The 20,588-nt window shown below is 39.1% G+C and overlaps 2 protein-coding genes across 3 annotated transcripts; both read right to left on the bottom strand.

Moving 5' to 3' along the window:
* Window positions 1–321: 321 nt before the first annotated feature.
* On the bottom strand, window positions 322–3,466 carry LOC137952909 (ACT domain-containing protein ACR4-like). The gene is made up of 7 exons (XM_068800022.1): window positions 3,149–3,466; window positions 2,658–2,703; window positions 2,458–2,572; window positions 2,272–2,339; window positions 1,188–1,796; window positions 915–1,019; window positions 322–815 (listed from the first exon to the last, which is right to left on the bottom strand). Exons 1-7 carry the CDS (start codon window positions 3,220–3,222, stop codon window positions 471–473), a joined length of 1,362 nt encoding a protein of 453 aa, XP_068656123.1. The 5' UTR covers window positions 3,223–3,466; the 3' UTR covers window positions 322–470.
* Window positions 3,467–7,267: 3,801 nt separating this feature from the next.
* On the bottom strand, window positions 7,268–13,582 carry LOC137952896 (transcription factor TCP20-like). 2 transcript variants are annotated; one of them, XM_068800010.1, is made up of 2 exons: window positions 12,270–13,582; window positions 7,268–8,128 (listed from the first exon to the last, which is right to left on the bottom strand). In XM_068800010.1, the coding sequence occupies exon 1, from the start codon at window positions 13,378–13,380 to the stop codon at window positions 12,493–12,495; it is 888 nt and encodes a 295-aa protein (XP_068656111.1). In that variant the 5' UTR covers window positions 13,381–13,582; the 3' UTR covers window positions 7,268–8,128; window positions 12,270–12,492. The 2 variants fall into 2 exon arrangements, with proteins under 2 accessions (XP_068656111.1, XP_068656102.1); XM_068800001.1 differs by lacking the exon at window positions 7,268–8,128 and adding an exon at window positions 11,897–12,145.
* Between the last annotated feature and the right edge of the window lie 7,006 nt (window positions 13,583–20,588).

Raw genomic sequence — 20,588 nt, 5'->3', positions numbered from 1 at the left:
AAGGACACGTGGTCCGTAAAACGTCCTGCTGCTCCTCCACGTGATTTCCAGCTAAAGCTTCCATAGTTATTTGCAATTTTGATACAGGTTGAGAGTATCGGTTTCTTGTTACATACCGGATGGCCACAAATCTGACACATCACGTACCTTATATTTGATCATGTAACAACCGTAGATCAAGAGATCAAGGGTGGGTGCCTCTCGGGTATCAACTGAGGCATTTCATGAGTAAAATGTAGTGTAATGTTATAGAAGCGTTGAAACATCTTCACTGCTTGAAAGTTAAAGATCACCCACCTAGTTTAAGAGGCTTTCACTGTATCCCCTACAAGAGAAAAGAGAAGTTGAGAAGGTGGATTTATTTACAGAGTATAATTACACAGGAGGACCAGAGAGATCAACTGGAGGTTGAACGCTTGGTGAAGAGGCAAATTCAAGAGTCACAGTTACATGTGAATGTTGATCAAACTCTAAGAACATGATTTTATCAAACCCAGGTTGTAGAGGAACTTTTCTGATCTAGATCTGAAGAGGGTACCGAGGGAGAAGAGCCCACTTTCCTGGGGAGGAGATTTCGAATACGCGTCATCTTTTACGTGCAGAATTGTCTGGCCAATCTCACTTCGAACTGCCTCAATGGTTTGGCTGCTCACTGGATTGCCTGATGCTTCTGTGACATAGAAAACATTCATGGCTTGTGATTCCCTCGTTGCCACTTCGGCATGGGTCACAGACAAACCGTTTTCTCTGAATATGCGGGTTACATCGGAAAGGAGACCCATTCGATCTTCACCACAGAGCTCGAGTCTTAATCCCTGGACGTTTACACAATGTAAGAAAATCAAGTCAACAAGTGTTCAATGCTCAAGTTTTCACCACAGAGCTCGAGTTTCCTCCCTGTGATGCTTATATACCTCAGAAGATCGTCTTTGAATTGCAGCTTCTAAGCAATGGATTAGCCGCTCCCTCTCTGCTTCAGAGCTAACTGGGGAACCATCCATATGTCTAATGAAGTATTCCTGCATTGTGGAACGTATCTCACATCAATGTTCTGCCATTATCTCTAAACTTTTTGGTTCAAGTCTTAGATAAACTAAAGATATCAGAATGGGAATATGAAGAATGTTATTGAAATCTAGAAAATATTTGACGATGAAGACGCCTATATAAAGAGTAGTAAAGAAAACCTGATGCGCTTCTGGTCCTTCAGCAATGACAGTTCCATGGAACACAACATACTGCATATCTGTTAATGTGCAAACTGTGTCAAACAACAACTTTGGTCGATCCCTACACCTAACATTCACTACAGAATACCCTTTCTCTACACAGTTTTCGACAGCCACAAAAGGTTTACTACTATCACTGCCAGTGTCTTCCTGCTCATCATTCATATCATCTCTGTCATAATCACGATCGGCATACATCATCTGATGCAATCTTCTTTCAGTGTGAGTTCCTCCCATAGATACTGCAGTTTTGGCGCTTCGTCTATCCCGATTGCCTTTAAGGACATATCTAAGGAGTTGTTTGATCTTAGATAACCGGTCTGGATCATTGATTGGCAGTCCAGTGACCTCATCAGTAACATAAACAACAGATGCCATTCTTGACTTGTGAGTCCAGACCTCTGAAGCTACTACATTGCATTTGAGGTCTGCAAGAACGGCAAAAATTTCTGAAAGCAAGCCAGGTCTGTCTCTTCCAATCAGTTCTATCGATGTATGCTCTGCAGCTGCCTGAACACCCACAGACCTTCTGAGAGACCAGACTCCAAATGCCCGAGTTCCCAGTGACTGTAATTAAGATACGCAAGTTGAAAATTTTAAGTGACACTATATGAAGGAACCACAACTTTCCCGAATCAGGCAAACCCCAAAGAAACAATGGATGACAATGACGAAGAAATAACTGAAACAACATAAGTTAGAATAGAGAATTCAATGAAATATCTTTTTAGATCACTTCAAAATTTTTGGGACCCAGAAGCAGTCAAGAATAAAGTCTGTGTCAGTCACTTTCAAGGCTCTAATAATATGAGAAGACAGCTGAAGAGCAAGTTAACTTTACGCCAATTATCAAGGGTATCCACCACTCAAAAGCTACAGCTAAAATACTATACACACTATTGTTAGTTCACTTGTCTCGAATCAAAACATTCCTCTACAGGAGCTTTGGTCTACTATCAGCCTAGAATCTGAAAGCACCACCTGACCACTGATTGGAGGAAAAAAAAAAAAAAACAGAAGAAGATTGGTTTCAGAATCTCACCTGTTGAATTCGGTCAATGACTTCGACATCTGATAATTTATTCCCGTATTGGTCTACCACATGAAATACTTCAAGACGAGAGAGGAAAGGGTGAATCAGACGACACAAAAGAGAAGCAGAAGAAAGATATCGTAACTACAGAATTCCCAAGTAATAAGACGAGATTTCTAAGGAGACAGAGCTTACCGTCCATAAACCACTCTCCATCTGAAGAAATGTAAGCCCTTGAGATAGTGAGATTCAAATCAGTCAAAACCTGCACAACTTCTAGCAAGCTTCCTTGTTTATTAGCACTTTCCACCTGCATGGATTTCAAAAACAGAGAAATTTAATTCCTCTGTAAATTCCTGATAGGAAGTACCGACGAATATGGAAACATTGGATACCTTGACAAGAGTTGCTTTCCTGCTTGAAGAATTATCTATTGTTACCCTGCAGAGTAAAGAGAATAAAAAAGTTAAAATCATTATAGAAACACCTCCAGTAGGATTTCAGACAACCCAAAATACCGACTTTAGATCAGGAAAATCCCAGATGAATTATGGCACGAAGAATAGTCAAATCAGCCAAAATCACACCAGTAATATGAGAAAATAATGGCGAAGGCACTTCACAGAAGAAACTTCAATTTAGCTGGAAACAACACAATACCCACATCAAATCAACAAAACAAACAACAAATCAGTTCCAAAACTAAATTCAAAAAACGGTCCTTGCCCATCAAATGACCTTTAAATCAAACAATTTCCGTAGAAAACTACAAAGCTCGAACAAGAGCACCCACCAAAAGTTCCTAAAAAAACGAAAAGAAACCAGCGAACCAGTAACACACAAGAAGTCAAATCACATCAAAACATGTGCAACTAACAGTAAATACCTTGGTGGGTTCATTCTCATGACGAGCTTCTCGTACTCCTCATCAACCTCGGTAGAACAAGACCACAAATCCATGGCGCAAAGCAAGAACAACCCAAAAAAAAAAAGAATAAAAAAAAGAGCCCCAGAAACACGAACAAGGCGGACAGGCGCTTCGGCGTACGTGCTGCGTATATATCCGAATCTGGAATTGTGCGGGCGTCTTTGGCTCTTTAGTCCGACGAAAGGTGAGCTTCAGCGCGCAGAGTTCTGGAGGGACACCGAGAAAGGAGCAACGTATGGGAATTCCCGGGATTGTCGCCAAGTCTCGTGGGACCCTTCCACACTTAGTCTCCCAATTCCTTTTTTTAGTTACCAGTGTCAGGGTTTTCGATCAAACGGGCCCCTGGAATCAAATCCTGTTTTAAGGCCTTTCGATCCAAAATTAGTGCCTACTACATGTTTGGTTTTTATGCAGATGAGGGAAGTATTAGTAGAAACTACGGGAAGGGCAGAGATATCTCTTTTCTCTCTCTCTCCCTCTCATCCTCTAGCTGTACATGAATGGAATCTCCTTCCATGGTCTGTGGGAATCCATCTCAGCCTTCTGTCTTTTGAATGCATGGAATCTCATCCAAACAAAGGGGTGCATCGATAGAAGGGAAAGCCGAAACGTGAAAACAAAGAGGCGAGTCTCAAGTGTTTAAACCCTAGACTCGGTCAACCGGACTGAGTCACGGGTAAATACGGTGAGTCATGGTTCACGTGGGCTCTCCATCGGACTCCATTGGCAGGTGGGCGTAGTCTTCATGAAATGAGTTGGGAATGTGGAATGTGGGTGGTAAGTGGCGGTAGGTGGGGGAGTTGAGACTCTGAGACACGGTCTTATATAGGCTTAAATGGTGTGGGTCCATTAGGCCAAATGTTACTCAAATGGGCCCCAATAGTCTGGTGGGTCCACGAGCATATGACCCATTCAGTCATTAATTTGTTTTTTGCGAAGCGTATGACAAGAATCCAAAAATTGTAACAAAAGTACGTGACAAATGAAAGAGATATTATATTTTGACAAATGCGAAAGACGGAAAATCCTAACAAGTGACTACACTTATATATGACTGTGTAGATAAACTGAATTACCCATTTGCCGATCACTATGAGCATCATCTTCTTTAGGGAGTGGTACATTGCTTGCAGCCCTTGATTGAAATAGTATTCCTGTTATACTTGTATGTATCACTTGGAGAAATTCCAAGAACAACGCCTTCGCATGACACATAGATCATGTCAGAGGAGGCATAGGCATTGTCAGTGAAGGCGCTCGGATCAAAAATTCAAATTTAACCCGGAATGCCGAATATCAAAATCTGGCAGAGGAAAAGCTGCAGGCGGTGCTGGACTAAGCATGCTGGGAGCGACGAGCAGACTGCCGAGCAGATCCAGAGGGGAGCCCAACAGCTGTTACCAGAAGTAGGGTCGAGGCATTGGTAGGCGCTGCTTACGTTGTCACTCAGCTACCCAAGTTCGGGATATGCGCTTTGCCCACAAGGGACAGTGATTGAAGGTGGCTAGGGAGAGCTAACCCATAGAGGCTTTGGGAAGATTAGCTTCTGAATCGGGGCAGCATCACCGCCAGGGGTTTGGTACCGTCTGCTGGACAAGCTGATCAGGAAGCGCTGGTTTTGTTTCCGGAGGGAACGCTTGATCGTGTTGGAGGTGAGAGAGCACTACGCTGCTCTGGGCCACGACGTCTGCGTCATAGCGCAAGGTCGAGTTTTACACAAAACAGAGACAGTCCATGGTAGCTGAAGCTTCCAGACGGACCAAGACGATCTCTGCTATTTCCTTCCCGCTCGCCAAGTCCTACTGCAGACCCGGAATATGAAGCAGAAGAGCTCATCAGAGGTAGAGGAGTTGTGACTTGTAAGTGTTGTAAACACCCTGTATTTTCTTCCTATAATAAAATATCTGCAGCCTGTGGACATAGCCAGACTTGGGCGAACCACGTTAAATTGGTATCTGTTATATTTGTTTCCTAGTTAATCTAGTCGTGATTACTTAAACAATATTTCTACTTTGCGAGAAATTCCAAGAACAACGCCTTCCTATGACACTTATATCATGTTATCCTTCCCCACTTCTACAACAATACTGCTTGCTTCTTTCTACATTAACCATGTTTATATAGATAACCACAACATTTTAGCTAACTTGGATTATTCAAGTAAGAGTTAAGGATAAGAATGTTAGTCTGCTAAGAGCATTTTAACCAGATTAAAAAATATAAACTTAGTATTTAACAAATTTTCATACATGCTATCAACATTAACTGTTTTCAAGTCAAGCTATTAATAAGAATCTGACATAATCAACATTTCTAGTTTAGCCAAATCATGCAAAATATATCCATGCTTCTGACAAAACAATTCCAGAATGTGATAAAAATGCAAAGAGGTACAGGCTGATTGAGAGGCCCAAACTGGTTACCCCTCCATCGCCTAGTAAAAATCAGAAGGCATGACTTCCTATGTTGGGAAGCAGATGAACCATTACCTATAACTAGGGGAAAACCATCTGCAGCTTTTTTTCCCCATATGGTCCCTCAATAAGTTGATGAGTGCAATCAAATCTTATAAAGTTAACTAACACTAAACTTTTTAAACAACATACAAATCAAAATCATCTGATGCACCTCATTTTTTTTTTTTACTTGTGTGAGTTCTCCAAATGCTACAATAATGAGATGCATTGAAAAGTAAGTTTATAGACCAACAAACCAACTCATGTTCCACTATCTCTGCACACCAACTCATGTTCCACTCTCTCTGCAGCATCCATGTCATAGCTTTTCTAAGAATGTGTGCTTCCCAACTTATCATACAGCAAGAGTCCCATGTGTACTCACAAAATTTAAATTAATCTTTCATTGAAGCAGAATTCAGGTTTTGAAGTGAAACAGAAAGAGAATGCTTAGGATATGCAAACTACGTATAGTTTTTCTAGGGTAGGAAATGTATCACAATTTCTCTTTCACTTTGTCCATTTGAAGAGTCTCTTGGGGTTGTTACAGGATGGATCAAACTTACCTTAAGTCCCCTGTTCATAATGATCTAAGAATTCTCTAGAAAAGAGATCTCAATAGTTGACAACTGAGATACTTCTATTTCCAGAATACATCCTTCATAATTGTTTAAGTCCACTGCTCTATGCTGTTGATCAATTTCATCTTAGTCTTTCTAATTGAGCAAATCTCTGATGAAGAGATGATAAATTCTTCAATGTTTTAATTAGCTGAGCTGCAAGACTGAGTCTTCATAGGGTAATGGCTTATAGTACAAAAAGGAATCCAATTTGGAAACATGTAAAGATGACCAGCAAATCCCCTATACACTCTGATCTATGCACATATACAAAAAGGAAAAGGGGGGGGGGGGGGGTGCTGGCTATGCGCCTATGCTATGCTCTTATGGACATTGCTGCCAATTGACCCATATTCCTGTTTGTTGCCTAGAGCTTCTAGGCGAGTTTTGTACCGATCCAAAGAGCCATCAAAGCGAAGTTTTATAGAGAAAACCCATTTACTCCCAAGAGGCTTGATTGTAGGGGGCAAGGAACAATATCCCAAGTGTGATTCTCCTCAAATGCTCGAAGTTCTGTTTGCATTGCATTTTGCCTTCACTCATGTTCCATGGCCTGTTTGTAGCAAGAGGGAATGAAAATAGAGGATAAAGTAGCCACATGAGAGACAGTAGAGGAGAAACCATACCAATTAGGGGGGCCAAGAAGTGTGAGTAGACCGGCGAAGAGTGGTGGAAGTAGGAGCAGGAGTAGGAACAGGTGCCATGTCAAGATCGTGAGGGGGCATAGAGGAAGTGGAACCAAACTCATGTCGACTACGTCTTCCATACACAAAACCAGGTTTTGAACCTTTCCACAATTATTGGGGAATCATAAAAGCTCGACAGAAGACATAAAGATACAGATGGAAACTCAACATGAGATGGAAAGAAATATTGATTTTCAAAGAAAATCACATTCCTAGAAACACGTATACGACGAGCATGTGGATCATAACAAACATAACCCTTTTGAGGTATAACATAATCCAGAAAAAACAGACTTAACAGATTGAGTTGTAAGTTTATGTCGTTCATGAGCAAGGAGATGCCCAAAACAAACACAACCAAATATCAGAATATGAAGGAGAATGGCTAAACAACTTAAAAAAGGGAGAAACATGATGTAACATAGGAGAGGGTAAGCGATTGATCAAATGAACTGGAGTAGAAAGTGCTTAACACAAAAAACGAGGAGGAACAGATGATTCAAGTACAAGAGTTTTTACCACATCAAGAAGGTCATGATTTTTCCTCTTAGCAACACCGTTTTGTTGCGGTGTCGAAGGACATGAACGTTAAGAGACGATCCCTTTGCTATGAAAAAAGTCCTGAAACTCATTAGACATGTATTCTCCGCTAGAATTAAAGTGCAAGACCTTGATGCTGGCAGAGAATTGAGTCTCAAGAAGCGTAAGAAAGCGCTTAAATACTAAAAAAAAATTCGGCCTTAGCCCGTAGGAAGTAAACCCAAGTAAAACAACTAAAGTCATCAATAAAAGTAACAAAGTACTTGTAATGCGCATGAGAAACAACAGGTGCAATCCCCCAAACATTACTATGAATAATATCAAAATATTGTAAGGCATGAGATACATGATGAGGAAAAGGTAGAACTTTATTTTTGCCAAGTTTGCATGATGGACATTCAAATGAAAGATCAAAAGAAGAACATGTTTTATGTCACAATAAACCAGAATTAAACATCTTACATTAGAGTTTGGATAACCTAGACGTCTATGCCACATTTTAGTTCCAGATCCAACAACATTGCATGCAAAGGAAAGTAAAGGAAATCTAGGAATAAAGGTGGAAGGAAAAACGTGAAGAGGAAAGAGTCGTCCCACTTTAGGCCCCTTCGTGATCATCTTCCCTCACGCTTGATCCTACACGACACAACCAGAACGAGAGAAATGGATATTACAATTATTATCAACCAATTAACCAATAGAAATAAGACTTGTGGATAGGTTAGGAGATACAAAAACATCAGTTAAAGAAGAGGAAATATCACCCACAACAATGATAGGCAAAGAACTGCCATCAACGGTGTTAATTTTCAGATTTCCATCATAATTTCTGACATTGGAAAGAGAAACAACAATATTGGTCATATGGTTAGATGCTCCGGAGTCAAAATACCATGGCTTAGAAGAAACTTTATGATTACATGGGAGCCCAAAAGAAGAAAAGGCAGAGATGATCATCTGTTGTACTATTTCAGGAGTAAGTATATTTGGGTTTGCTAAGGCTATAGGGGTAGGAATAGGAACAATTGGCGAGGCAGCAGGTAATGCAGCAGAACAAGAGGCACCAGTGGAGGCATGATAAGCAGTACCCTGCTTCCTTTTAGGTCGAATGGGACAAACAGAGATGATATGACCTTGTTTCTTGCAGTAGTTACAGAACTTCTTAGGGCATTACCGAGCAATATGACCAAAAACTTTACAACTAAAGCACTGGACAACACGCATGTCTCGACCCTTATTCCTCAATGGAAAGGCTTATCTATGTGAAATTAGCCATCTCATACTCCAATTGAAAACGCCGAACCGTGTTATCTTGATGGTAAACCTTGTTAAGGTAATTCCACATGTCAGTAGCATTTTTATAAGACCTCAGATTGAAAACAAAATGAGGCTCAACGGAGCCAAGGATTCAAGTCATGACCCTAACATCTTTGACTTTCCACTTGGACAAAGCCTCGGCCTCTCGAGGTGTGGGATCACTCCCATCTATATGACCTCATAACTCTTTTCCCATAACAAATAAATGAAACTGAAATTCCCAGCTAGTGCAATTTTTACCTGTGAAACGAATAGGGACGAGTCTAACCTTTTAGATGACATGATAAAATCCAGATGATAAATTCCAAGCGGCAACGACAAAATACCCGTTCGGAAAATAGTTCTCCTCTGGAAATGAAATCCAATGGAATGAAAGGCGAGAGAAGAAACGTCTCTGGACAGAAACCCACGCCAAAAACTCCAGTCCAAGAAACAAGACACCGAACCTCCACCAACAGATCTACTTCTGAACCCTACTCCAAAACCCAGAAATCAACAAATAGTAAATTTGCTACAGGAATCGTAAAATTCTGTGAGCCCGTAATGATCTCCACTGATAGAAACCGCACAAGCCAACACCAGAAGTCGGGAGGAGATCGCGCGATGAAATTCACCGAAAGTCACAAATCTCTTGGTGAGGAATATCGTAAGACCTACCCAAACAGAGGCATAAAAAAAACTCAATCGAACAAACTGAATCCCATATCCTCGTTTGATTCTTCCACGCTGAAATCCACCGAAAGCCAAGAATTGAAATCCACGCCGAAAGTCAAACAGAGCCGACAATCAACATAGGAAGGCACTGAAAGGGCTCCTGTCCCAAAACCTAGATGACGTCGAAGGAGAACCTGCTCTGGTTCCAAAATCCACTGCAGATAGCACCAAAAATGTCGAAGGAATACTCAAATGGCGTCGATGATCTCCAAACTCAACTGAGATGGTGCTGATAATGCAAGAAAGGTAAAAATAAACAAAAACTCTGAACCCAGCTCTGATACCATGTCAATATATTCCGCAAACCAATATTACACTGCGAGGTTTTTGGTCAAGAAGCCCCCACGATTTCTTCCCCTTTCTCTCATATAATCCCGTAAGAGATAAGCCAAAGAAAGTTACAATAATGCCCCTCCCCACTTACATATATATATATATATATATATATATATATATATATATATATACACGATAACAAATGTGACTTCCACTACTTCTTGTTTCTTCCAAAGCCATGATCTAGTACTAAACCAAAAACCTTATACACTTTGGTCTCTTTCAAAAATTTATACTACTTTCCAAATATTCTCTTCAGCAGAAATTTATACTAGTTTCTGATTCTCTTTTTTTTCATTCCTATGTGGTTCCTCTTCTGGGCCTAACCCAATCCCCCAAAAATGCTAAGTTATTATCTTCTCATGGGGAAATGGCCATTTTGTCCTTCCATAGAAAACACATTTTTTTTGCTTGGATAAAATCATATTGATCTCTACCTTCAAGCAAAAAGAAGATCTCAAGCTTATCTCGAGCAATAATCTCCTATCCAATGCACTTCAAAAGATCTGAATTCCTCCAAGAATTGAGCGAGACCCACTCAACCACAAGAAAATGAACGATGGAAAAAAATCAATAGAACAGATTCTTACAAAAATAATGAACATAGATTCGGTAGACTCCTTAGCTAATCAAGGAGTTGATCTATCATCCAAGTACAGGGCAGCATAAAATTTTGTAATTATTTTCAAGGTGCAGGCAGTCTTGTGCACAATCTTCTTTTCCTGTGACAGATGATGCTATTAAGTAAAAATTAGTTCACACTTCCGCACACCATCCTACAACTTATGTACTATGCCCTGTAAACTGTGTGTATCAAACATGTTTCATTCAGATTGAAGATAGCTGTCTTGAAAAGTGAACTCCAGGATGTTCAGTACATGTCAACATAAGCTGATAGTTGATACTGGCCTCTATCATCAAAGAATCTAATAAACTTTCCTTGGTGTCATCACATAGTTAACAAATGCTAATTCATCTGTATTAATGATGTCTTTGAGACAAAAGCAGTCATCTCTGGCACAGAATGTGCCTCAAATTTTATCATTAGACTGGTTATCCCACTCTGTACACAGTGGATACAACCACTTTGTAAATCATCGGACCAATAATTGAAAACTGAAGAACACATTAAAATAAAACCTACATGAAGATCTTTTAAAGAACTTTGTACAACTTGCAGTTTCAGTAACACGAGCATATGTTTATGGTACTAGAAGTAGCTGTATGTCTTATTTTCTTCAGCACAGCCATGTTGAATACATTGACAGTTCAGTTATGGACCAAATTATTGTTGTTTCTTCCAGTTTGTGAAATGCATAGAAACCAGACTAGATATCTATGCCAGCATCCAGAATGGAAAATAGAAGAGTTACTTCTTGTCCTTGATCCAAATTATTCCTAAATTATTATATTGTAGCAATGGACAAGATATGGATTTATAAAGTGATTTTCTTTCTCTTTCAGTATTTCCAACTTACTTCCTCAACTTGATCCAACTAAAAAATTTGTGTAAAAGAAAAATGCAAGAGAGATGTTGAAGCCAAAACCGATTATCAATGTTATTTTCAAATCAACCATAGCTATTATTCCCACTGAAGTCAAGGAACGTACACTGGAAATTTTGAATGACGTTTGAAATGATCCCATTGAAAATGCATTCACGGAAAATGAGGGTCTGCAGGAACAAAGTTATGATCATACTAACTTCTAGAAAAAATCATCAGGTGACCACTGAACCGCACGGTAGAAAACTTACAAGAAGATGCAGAAGAACTGCACATTGTGTAACCAGTTTCAATTACTCTACACAGAGTTTCATATTCAGTCTTTAGAGTTCTGTTACACAAGTAAAACACATGTTGCTTGGGGCATTTTTTGGAGTCTAAAGACTGGATGATAATGTAATCTTGGCAAAACCCACTTATAACCTCAAACCAATTCAACTGTGATAGAGCTGAAAAAACTCAAATTGGAAGATGTCTTAATGAGGGCCAACTTAATGGTTCTATGATCACAATAAGACTTTTAATAGAAAAATTGAGAACTATAACAATCTGCTTTTATCAATTGGAAGCTGACAAACTTCCTCAATAGATAGCTACAAAAAAGGTTAAATAGTACTATTGAATATAATCATGAGACTTAAAGTTTATTTTTCACAAACAAGCCAATCACCACTCCATTCTCACCTAGACAACTATATAACCAAGATGGCTTACACCGTCATCGTCAAACCTTGAACTACACAAGAAAGTTCTCAAGATAACCATCTTTACACAGTTCCCCCTACAGATTCCAAACTCAAGGTCAGAAGAGAAAAAGAATTGTATATACATTACTCTTGAATATAGCCAAACAGTATAAGACAAGTAATTAACGAAAAAAACATGTGAGGAAAGGGAGGAAATACCTGTATTTGGAGACTTTTGATGAAGTGTGGAGAGAAAGAAAAGTCCCAACCACTCAACTCAGTAAAAAGAATGACTGAATTGATGAATTTCTATCTCTCTCCCCCACTTCTTCAACTACACAGAGGGAAACCAATGCAAAAAGAACAGTTTCTTCACATTATGGCATTTTTTCCCCTGTTTCTCTCAAACCCTTCTCCAAATCCTCTTTGGTCTTCTAGTTCTCTACTGCCTTGACCCTTGAGAGTCATCCTTGGTAGGAGGAGGCACAGGCAACTGTTGATGGCTCTGGCTACCACTACCGCCAGCCCCAGCAGCAGGTCTCCCTTGCCCAATCTGATAAAACTGATTCAGAGCCTGATGGCTTAAAACACCAATATGCCCATCTTGTGAAAGACCCAGCTCCAACCCAGGTACATTCTGCGCATGACCACCTATAATTGAATTAAATCCCATAGAACCCAGATTACTGCCAGGCAGCTCAAAGCCATGTAAGGCGATTCTGGGCAAGAAATTTCCACTCTCACTGCCCAAATTTGAAGTGGAAGGGGCGGTGCCATGAAGGTAACCTGTACCGAAACCACTGACACTAGGCCACAAGTTTGCACCAACATGTGATCTTGCAAAATTTGCGCCTAACATGGTCCAATTAGTTCTACTACTGGACCCCAGCTCGTCTACCTTAGTGTGGGACCCGGCGGAAACAGAGGTCCCCTGCTGCGAAACAGAGGAGGCAGCGGCTGCTAACGCTGAAGCGGGGATGGTCCCTGTCCCCGTTGTAGCGATGATCGACGGCTCAGCCTGCTGCAAGAGCCACTGAATAGTTTCTCCATCCGATTTATGGCCTAATTCTCTTGTTAGCTGGAAAATCCTTGCGGCACAAAGAGCCGGCATCCGTATTCTTCGTCCTCTTCCATCCACCTTGGTGTGTCTGTCTTTGTTGGAGCTCCTCTTGGGCGCGAGTTGCTTCTTGGAGTCGTCTCTTTCTGCAACAACTATCTGCAATTCTCTATCATCGGTTCCCTTACTTTCTCTCATCTCCGGCTGTTGTAGACCCAAGGCTTGGTGGAAGCTGGGGACCTCTTGCGGCGGCTTTGAGCTCTTGGGATCCATGAAAGCAGAAGGACGATGTTTTGATTGAAAACGATGACCTCCCAAGTCCTACGCTTTCATGGGTTTTCACTGTTTCTGAAAGAAATGAGCTTGATCTTGAAGAGAGTTAGAGAAACCCAGATACCCATCTCCAATTTACTCTCTCTCTTTTGACAGTTCACTGTCTTATGCGTCTAAACTTTCATGGGTTTTCACTGCTTTTGTAAAGTCTGAGCTCCTTCCTCAGAAAAAAACCACCAAGTACACAACCAAATATATAGGTTTTAACTGTTCATAATAGGTTTTGACTATTTATTACCAGTACTTGAATTTCTAACTTTCATGGGTTTTCACTGTTCCGAAAAGAAAATGACATCGCCTCTCCAGAGGAATAAATCGAAACCAAAATACCCACTTTTGATGTTTACAATCCGTTTTTAACTGTCTACCATTCCAAAAGAAAGATATTTCAAATCTCTCCCCCACTTTCTCCTTCTGTTTTTGACTGGTGTAGGCCTTCACTGCTTGACTGTTTTGACACCTATGTACCAACTTTAACCGCCATATTCACCCAATATAAAGAAGAAGAAAACCTTTCCCACATTCTATGGATTCCTCCATCATTATTTCTCTCCTCTGCATGCTATTATTGTAACAGCAATGAATAGTATGCATCTCTTGGAAGGGACTCAAATTTGTACAAGTGGCAGCCTGTCAGATGCCCATGTGGCAACCCATGAGTGGCCTGCCCTTGCCCTTGCTTCTGCACCACTCCACTCCCCTGCCCTAGAAATCAAGAAAATAATGCAATTCTGCAATCAACAACCACAGAAAATTGTGGCTGAGTGGTTGTTACATTTTTTTACATGCGCAGCTGTTGCAGCAATGTGGGGAATGTTTTTCGGTTTTTCATCTCCTCCCTCTTTTATTTTCTTTTTTTTCATTCTTCCTTTTCACTTTCTGCACCCTTTTGCATTCTTCTCTCCGTGCTTTGGAGCTGTGCTCTGAGTCCTGACAGCTCATGGAGCCTTTTTAGAGGGAAGCAGTTCAGCTTCCTTTTTATTTTAATGTTCTTTCTTTCTCTCTGAACCACGGCTGCACTCTGCTCTGAAAGATGGATTGAAGATGCTAAACCAGACTGAAGACAGGAGTTGCAGAGGATCGGGTAGGGAGATCCTTCACCCTTCTGGGTTAGATACTATTTTATCCTTTGTGAGAAGAAAAAGCTTAATAAATGTACCATCTGTCAAAATAACTCCTAACTTTCAATGGATTCCAACATCACCCTCAAGACAAAGACCTGATATCCCCTACACTTGTTCTCGTGACTGAGACACACATGAATGTCTTTCTCTTTTTATCGAATGGGTTATAATGTCCTTTGCTATGAACAGACACCGACATCCTGTATATAAATCATTAATAGCTCCAGCATTTTCCCCTCCTCTCTACCACTCAAAATATGGATATTTGGCTATTTATCCCTGGGTAATTCACCAAGCCTTACTGTATCATGCTTATGAAATAGTGATACAAAGGGAGACCCAGAGTTTTCTTCTCTTCGAGAGCTGAATAAGGAAGAATCTCTAATGGCTTTCTTTTCCAGATTTTGGTAAAGAGATAGGAGATTAACTTTCATGTTTCATCATTTTCACACCGCCCAAAAGGGATTTGGTAGGGCAAGAGTGAACTGATGTGAATATCAAAGTGCAAATTGCAAACTGGTATGATTATTGTGGTCCCTTCTGCCTTTCAATTGAACTAGAGAAAATAAATGAGATCTTTTCATGCCGGGTTTTCTTTATTTTATTTTATTTCTTTTTTCTTCTTTTCTCTCACTCTCTCAAGTCTCAACCACATGAGAGATGTGGGTAGGGCTTTTTCCCTCTTTCCTCTTATTTTTCCATTTTCTCCCTCGGCTCTGGTGTGGAGTAGACTCATTTGCTGAGGTTGATAATAATGGAGGGTGTGGCTGTATGTGTGTTGGTGTTTGCTTTGCTTGTCATATGTGTTTCCCACCTTGGAGACACCTTGGGACCCACTCAAGCTTTAGCTGTTGGCATATCACTCAGGGATCACATGAATTCAAACGACAAATAAAAGTCTTTACTTTATATGGTTTAGAAGACATATTTTCGCAAGGGATAAGCTTTCATCTGTGGTTTGTCTTAATCATTTGTGCCTCACAAGCCATCTTTTTCAAAAGCTTTTGCTTTGCCCATTTGAATGGGAAGAAAGCAGTAAAGAGGGAGAATGTATTGAGATCAATCCCTTGGTTTAAACCAAAATCATCACTGCCTTTTAGTTCCAGCCTGCCTTGCAGCTGTAGCTGAGTAAGAGTCTATATGATCCAGAGACATGCATGCTGAGAAATTGAAAGCATTCCCAGAAAGAAAATCTCTTTAATGATAATGACAATTCGTTTCTGATTCAAGGCTGACTCCATTTCGAAGGGTGGTTTTTCAAGCTGTCTTGGTTTTGAATCTTGACGCTGTCACCAGTTTACGAAGTCTCAGAATTCTAGATGAATCAATTAATGCATCTTGAAGATGATTATCAGATCTTCTACGCCATTAAAACAAAAATCACCAGAAACCCATCAATGAAAACATTACGTTAAGCACATTAAAGGGAGAGGAAATCATATTATCACATTACAGATTTGCAATATAAATGACATTTATTGAGATAATATTTCCTTCTTCATCAACTAGGTGGAAGAAGATTATGAAAAGCAAGGCGTTGACGTTATTAAGCCAAGAAAAGGACACGACTGATTAACCTAATCCCGACCTAATTTTTTAAATAAATTTCGTTAACAATCAGTCAAAAAGCTGTGCTTTAAAAATTCAACAAACCCTCTTGATGTGGTTCAGATGCATGCCGACTCTCCTTTCCATGTTGCCTCCATAATTACCAGACACTTCTTGTTTACGTCTTGTGTATGTAACTACCATTCTTTCAAGAAAGGAACAGGAAAGGAATCGTCTCTACCACACTCAATAGCAAACCACACTAACCCATCAAACAACCTCCAATCAGGCTAAGAATCTTCTTCCAGTCCATGATAAGATCAACGTCACAGTTGTCCTCCTGTCACGCCGATAATTCCAACTTCCTTTCATCAGACGCGGTTATTAAGTCGTTTTGGTCAATTTATTGAAACTAATGCATGCAAATCATGGAAACGGAGAGGTCTAACAGGAGGGATGACTTTGCTGGAGATCTCACCCCGAGAGAGGCTGTTCCTGGTGTGGATTCAAGATCAAGGGGGGAAACTACCATGTACTTAAATAAGCTTTTGGGTGGACAAACAGTACAGGCGAAGTAGATCTGATTCATTTTTTTTTTCCCCATGTCTGCAAGGGAAATGAAGGTATTTGAGAGGCACTCATAGAGGTTTTTGAATTCATGAGAGGCAATGAGTATGTGAAATCAATACTATGTACGTAGACTACTGATTAGATTGATGGGTTGACTGCCAGAACCAGTTCATTTTCTTAGCAGATGAATGTGATTAGGTTCAGTTATAAACACAGAAAAGCATAAAATATGTTTCAAAAACTTCAAAGTATCATCACATACTTCTGGGTATAATTCTGAGAAATGCTTTCTGCTTCTGTAGAGATCAACCACCATGGTGTCTGGGCTTGTTTTTCACTCTTTTCTTTCTGTTTCAGTGTTCATGAAAGTGTGAGACTGACATGATGGGGACTGGAGTGTGCCACCCCTTTTTATGGATACCTCTATTATGAGAAGTCATTTATAGATCAGACAGAGAAAGAGAGACATAAAAATGGATCTGTGAAGCTTTTATTGGTTACAGAAAAACAGTCATAAGTGAAAATGCATACATTCATTGCAGGCAGGCTCTTGTGTTCTTCTTTATTAGTAACTGGGACTAGACACAGTAACATTCTCAGAATCAATAAAAGCATCGATGAAGTGAAATAGCAGGGAAATCAAATCATGCAATGAAAGAACAAGCTCAAACTCAAACTCAAAGCAAACAACCTTCTTTGTGCTCAACACCTAGCTCTCCTGTCATTTTAAAATGAAAAGGAAAGAAGCTCGCCAGTGAAACAGTTTAAGCTGAAAATCCCGTATATAATGGACTGGTATATATTGATCGACAAGTCTATATTTCCGCCATTAGCAGAAACTGTACTGCAAGTGGGGTTTCCATCTTTCCCTGTTAAATGATCTTTCTCTTCAACTGATGTTGAAGAAGACCAAGTGTGATCCAAGTAAAGGTCTGCATGAGTTTGAACTTTAGTGATGTTACCAAAGCTTAGTAATGGCTTTTGAGCTTAAGTCCCATCAAAGGTACAAGGGCACGTGAGGTGCACTACCATATTTAGGTTGAAACTAATGTGCACCATGTGGGTAGTGGGCCATGTACTATTCAAAGGACTATTCATGATGTGTTTGGAGTTGTTGGTGAAGAGATACCATGGTCATTGTAAGAAGATCTTAATTTGCATTGGCTTCTCTTCCCATATGGAATGTGTTTTTGTTGAAGTTAGGTTTGTGTTTGTCAAAAAATGATTAATCAAATATATGAGACTCCTTCTTTTCCAACCCTAGATTTATGTGAAGACCAATCTTGAAAGTCCCCTTTATGTGTGCATAGGTGTCTATTTTTATATCGAGTTAAAGTTGGGTTTAGGTTCTTCCTTGTATTAGTAGTCAAAGTTAAGAGATATCTTCCTTTCTAATCCTGGATCAATGTGAAATTATTCTTAACAATTAGTTAACTTGACATGGACATTAAACACTATAAATCTTCTATTTTCTTCTATTGTTCAACCATATAATGTTTGTTTGAGTGAAAGGAGGTTGAACTTGAACCTGGATCAACTTTATAGGCACCAAAAGTTTTTTTTTTTTTGGCAAAATTACTCTATTTATAAGAAATTCATTTGCTTCATTAAATTTACAACAATGTTGTGAGTTTAATTTTATTTTTAAAGCTTAATAAAAATAAGAAAAATTTAAATAAATATCGATAGCATGTGTAGGATAATAAACAAAAATAGAAAATGAAAAATACCATGTTTGTTTACATTGTAATGGCAACAATATAATGCAGCCTTTGTCTTTCAATTGTCACAAATTATAGCCATATCCATGTGGTAAACTTTATTTCTAGGGTATCTGGCTATGCTAAAAATATAAGGGGCAGGCATGAAAGTTTTTCATCTTTTTTATCTAATTTAGAAGAGAGAACTGCATATTGTCTGGTGCCTACCTTGTCTCTAAGACGTCTTTCAAGTGATTAATTACGAATGACAAACATGTCCAATTTGACCCCCCCTACTTCGTGGCTATTTTCTCATGTGGAAGTGTTTTACCACCATAGGCAATAATACCGACAACAAGCACAACAACTCTTCCATTACCAAACTTTGTCTTTTTGCTGCAAGGAAACAGTGTTTCGGATAACGGGCCTTGAAAGGAATATGCCTCCATGTTGAACCCTACCTGTAGAGCTTTCAATCTTCTCAAGCCATCAAACTATGAGTCAAAAAAAAAAATGGCAAGTTAATTGGTGACCATAGAGTTAAAAGGCCACCATCTTATGGAATAATTTAATTCTAGAGGCTGTTTTACAACCACACATATGGCTGGTGGTGATTAGGCCTGTTGATTTGCTAGAGCCACATATTCTTTTTTATTATACACAAGCACTAATGATCAGCCAAAACACAACCAAATGATTTGCATTAGATTTAGCATCCTAAATTACCTTTTGTGAGATTTGGTTCTAACTTTGTTGTGGTATCGCTTGGGACTGAACAATAGGCAATCAAATTGAAGGAATCTCCACACAATGAGCTCTTTTTTGTAATGGAACAAAATATAGCAATGGACAACAACTCTTTTTAATTATTTTTTCTAGTCATATTATTTCTTCCTATTTTGATGTCTTCTTGCTCGTAGAATTGGTAATGTTTGTAAGATCCAGTGATGAACAAGCCTAGAGGGAGGTGAATAAAGTTTGTTCACCTTTGTTTTTAGTTTTAACTCGTGTTGCTTAGTTCTTATATGGTTTTAACTAATTCAAAGTGTAAGGTCAATTTAATTTATAGATCTATGGTACTCGTGGAAGAAGTAATTACAAACAAACAATATATAGGATTTTTTTAAGTGGTTTATAGTCAATATGCAGATTGTTATTTCACCCGTCAATATGTTTTAGCATCTTGAGAATCCACTAAGTTTGGGTTACCCTACACCATCTATAACAATCACCTCTAAGACCAATTACAATGCTACTCCACTCACACAAGAACTTATGATACAAAAGCACAATTTCATTTAAGTTTATAATAGCTAACTAAGCACACTAGACTAAACTCACAAAGGGATTTTCCACCAGTGCTAGGCTACACAAGCCTAGACCCTTATTGAGATTTTCAACAGCTCTCTGAGTATACCAGCGTAGACCCACAAAGGGATTTTCAACACCACTTGTTTATACACAAGGTCTTATGGCTCACGCAACACTAAACACAACTTCTCAACTTCTACTCCTCAACTATGGCAGTTTTTCTCAAACAATTTGGGGTGATACTCAAGGCTTGACCCAATTGCAAAGATTACTTGCTTACAATATAGCTCAATATAAATTACTTTTCAATTGGAAAATTTTACAATCAAAGCACAAACCAATAGTCTTAATGACTTGATTTGAAAATATAATTAGCTCAAAATGATCCTTAATAAATTGATTTGAAAATGTAAGCTCAATAAAAATGTGGGATTGGTTTTCAAACTAGGGAATGTACACATAACATCTTTATATAATGATTGATTTCAAAGTATAGTCTGTGTGTGTGTGTGAGAGAGAGAGAGAGAGAAATATTTCAATCATATTTAGTCAAGTTCATATGTGTGTGTGTGGATTTGAAACCTTATCCCCAAATTTTAATACTTAATAAAAGCTCTTTCAAGTGCCTAATGAAACAACATACAAGTATGTATTAATATAATTTAAAAATAGAAGAGGCTACAAAACTGATTTCAAATGGTTGTTAATCGCACAACTACTCATAATCTCATGGTTGAATTAAATATGATCTTAAAACTACTTAGCACACATTTAAAAAATTAAAATCTAAGTATTCATTAAGGATTTAAATGAACAAGGGCAGAAATACTTAGTTCAATGAAGAAAACTATAGAATTTGTCTTCCTTTCAAGTTTTAGAGGAGGCAAAAACTTCT

The sequence above is a fragment of the Aristolochia californica genome, unplaced genomic scaffold (genome assembly GCF_029961685.1).
Source record: "Aristolochia californica isolate CCGP_79_NKW_82.1479 unplaced genomic scaffold, dmAriCali1.0.hap1 SCAF_1, whole genome shotgun sequence".
NCBI lineage: Eukaryota > Viridiplantae > Streptophyta > Magnoliopsida > Piperales > Aristolochiaceae > Aristolochia > Aristolochia californica.
Note: the sequence above shows the minus strand (reverse complement) of the source record. Positions and strands in the feature narration are given on the sequence as shown.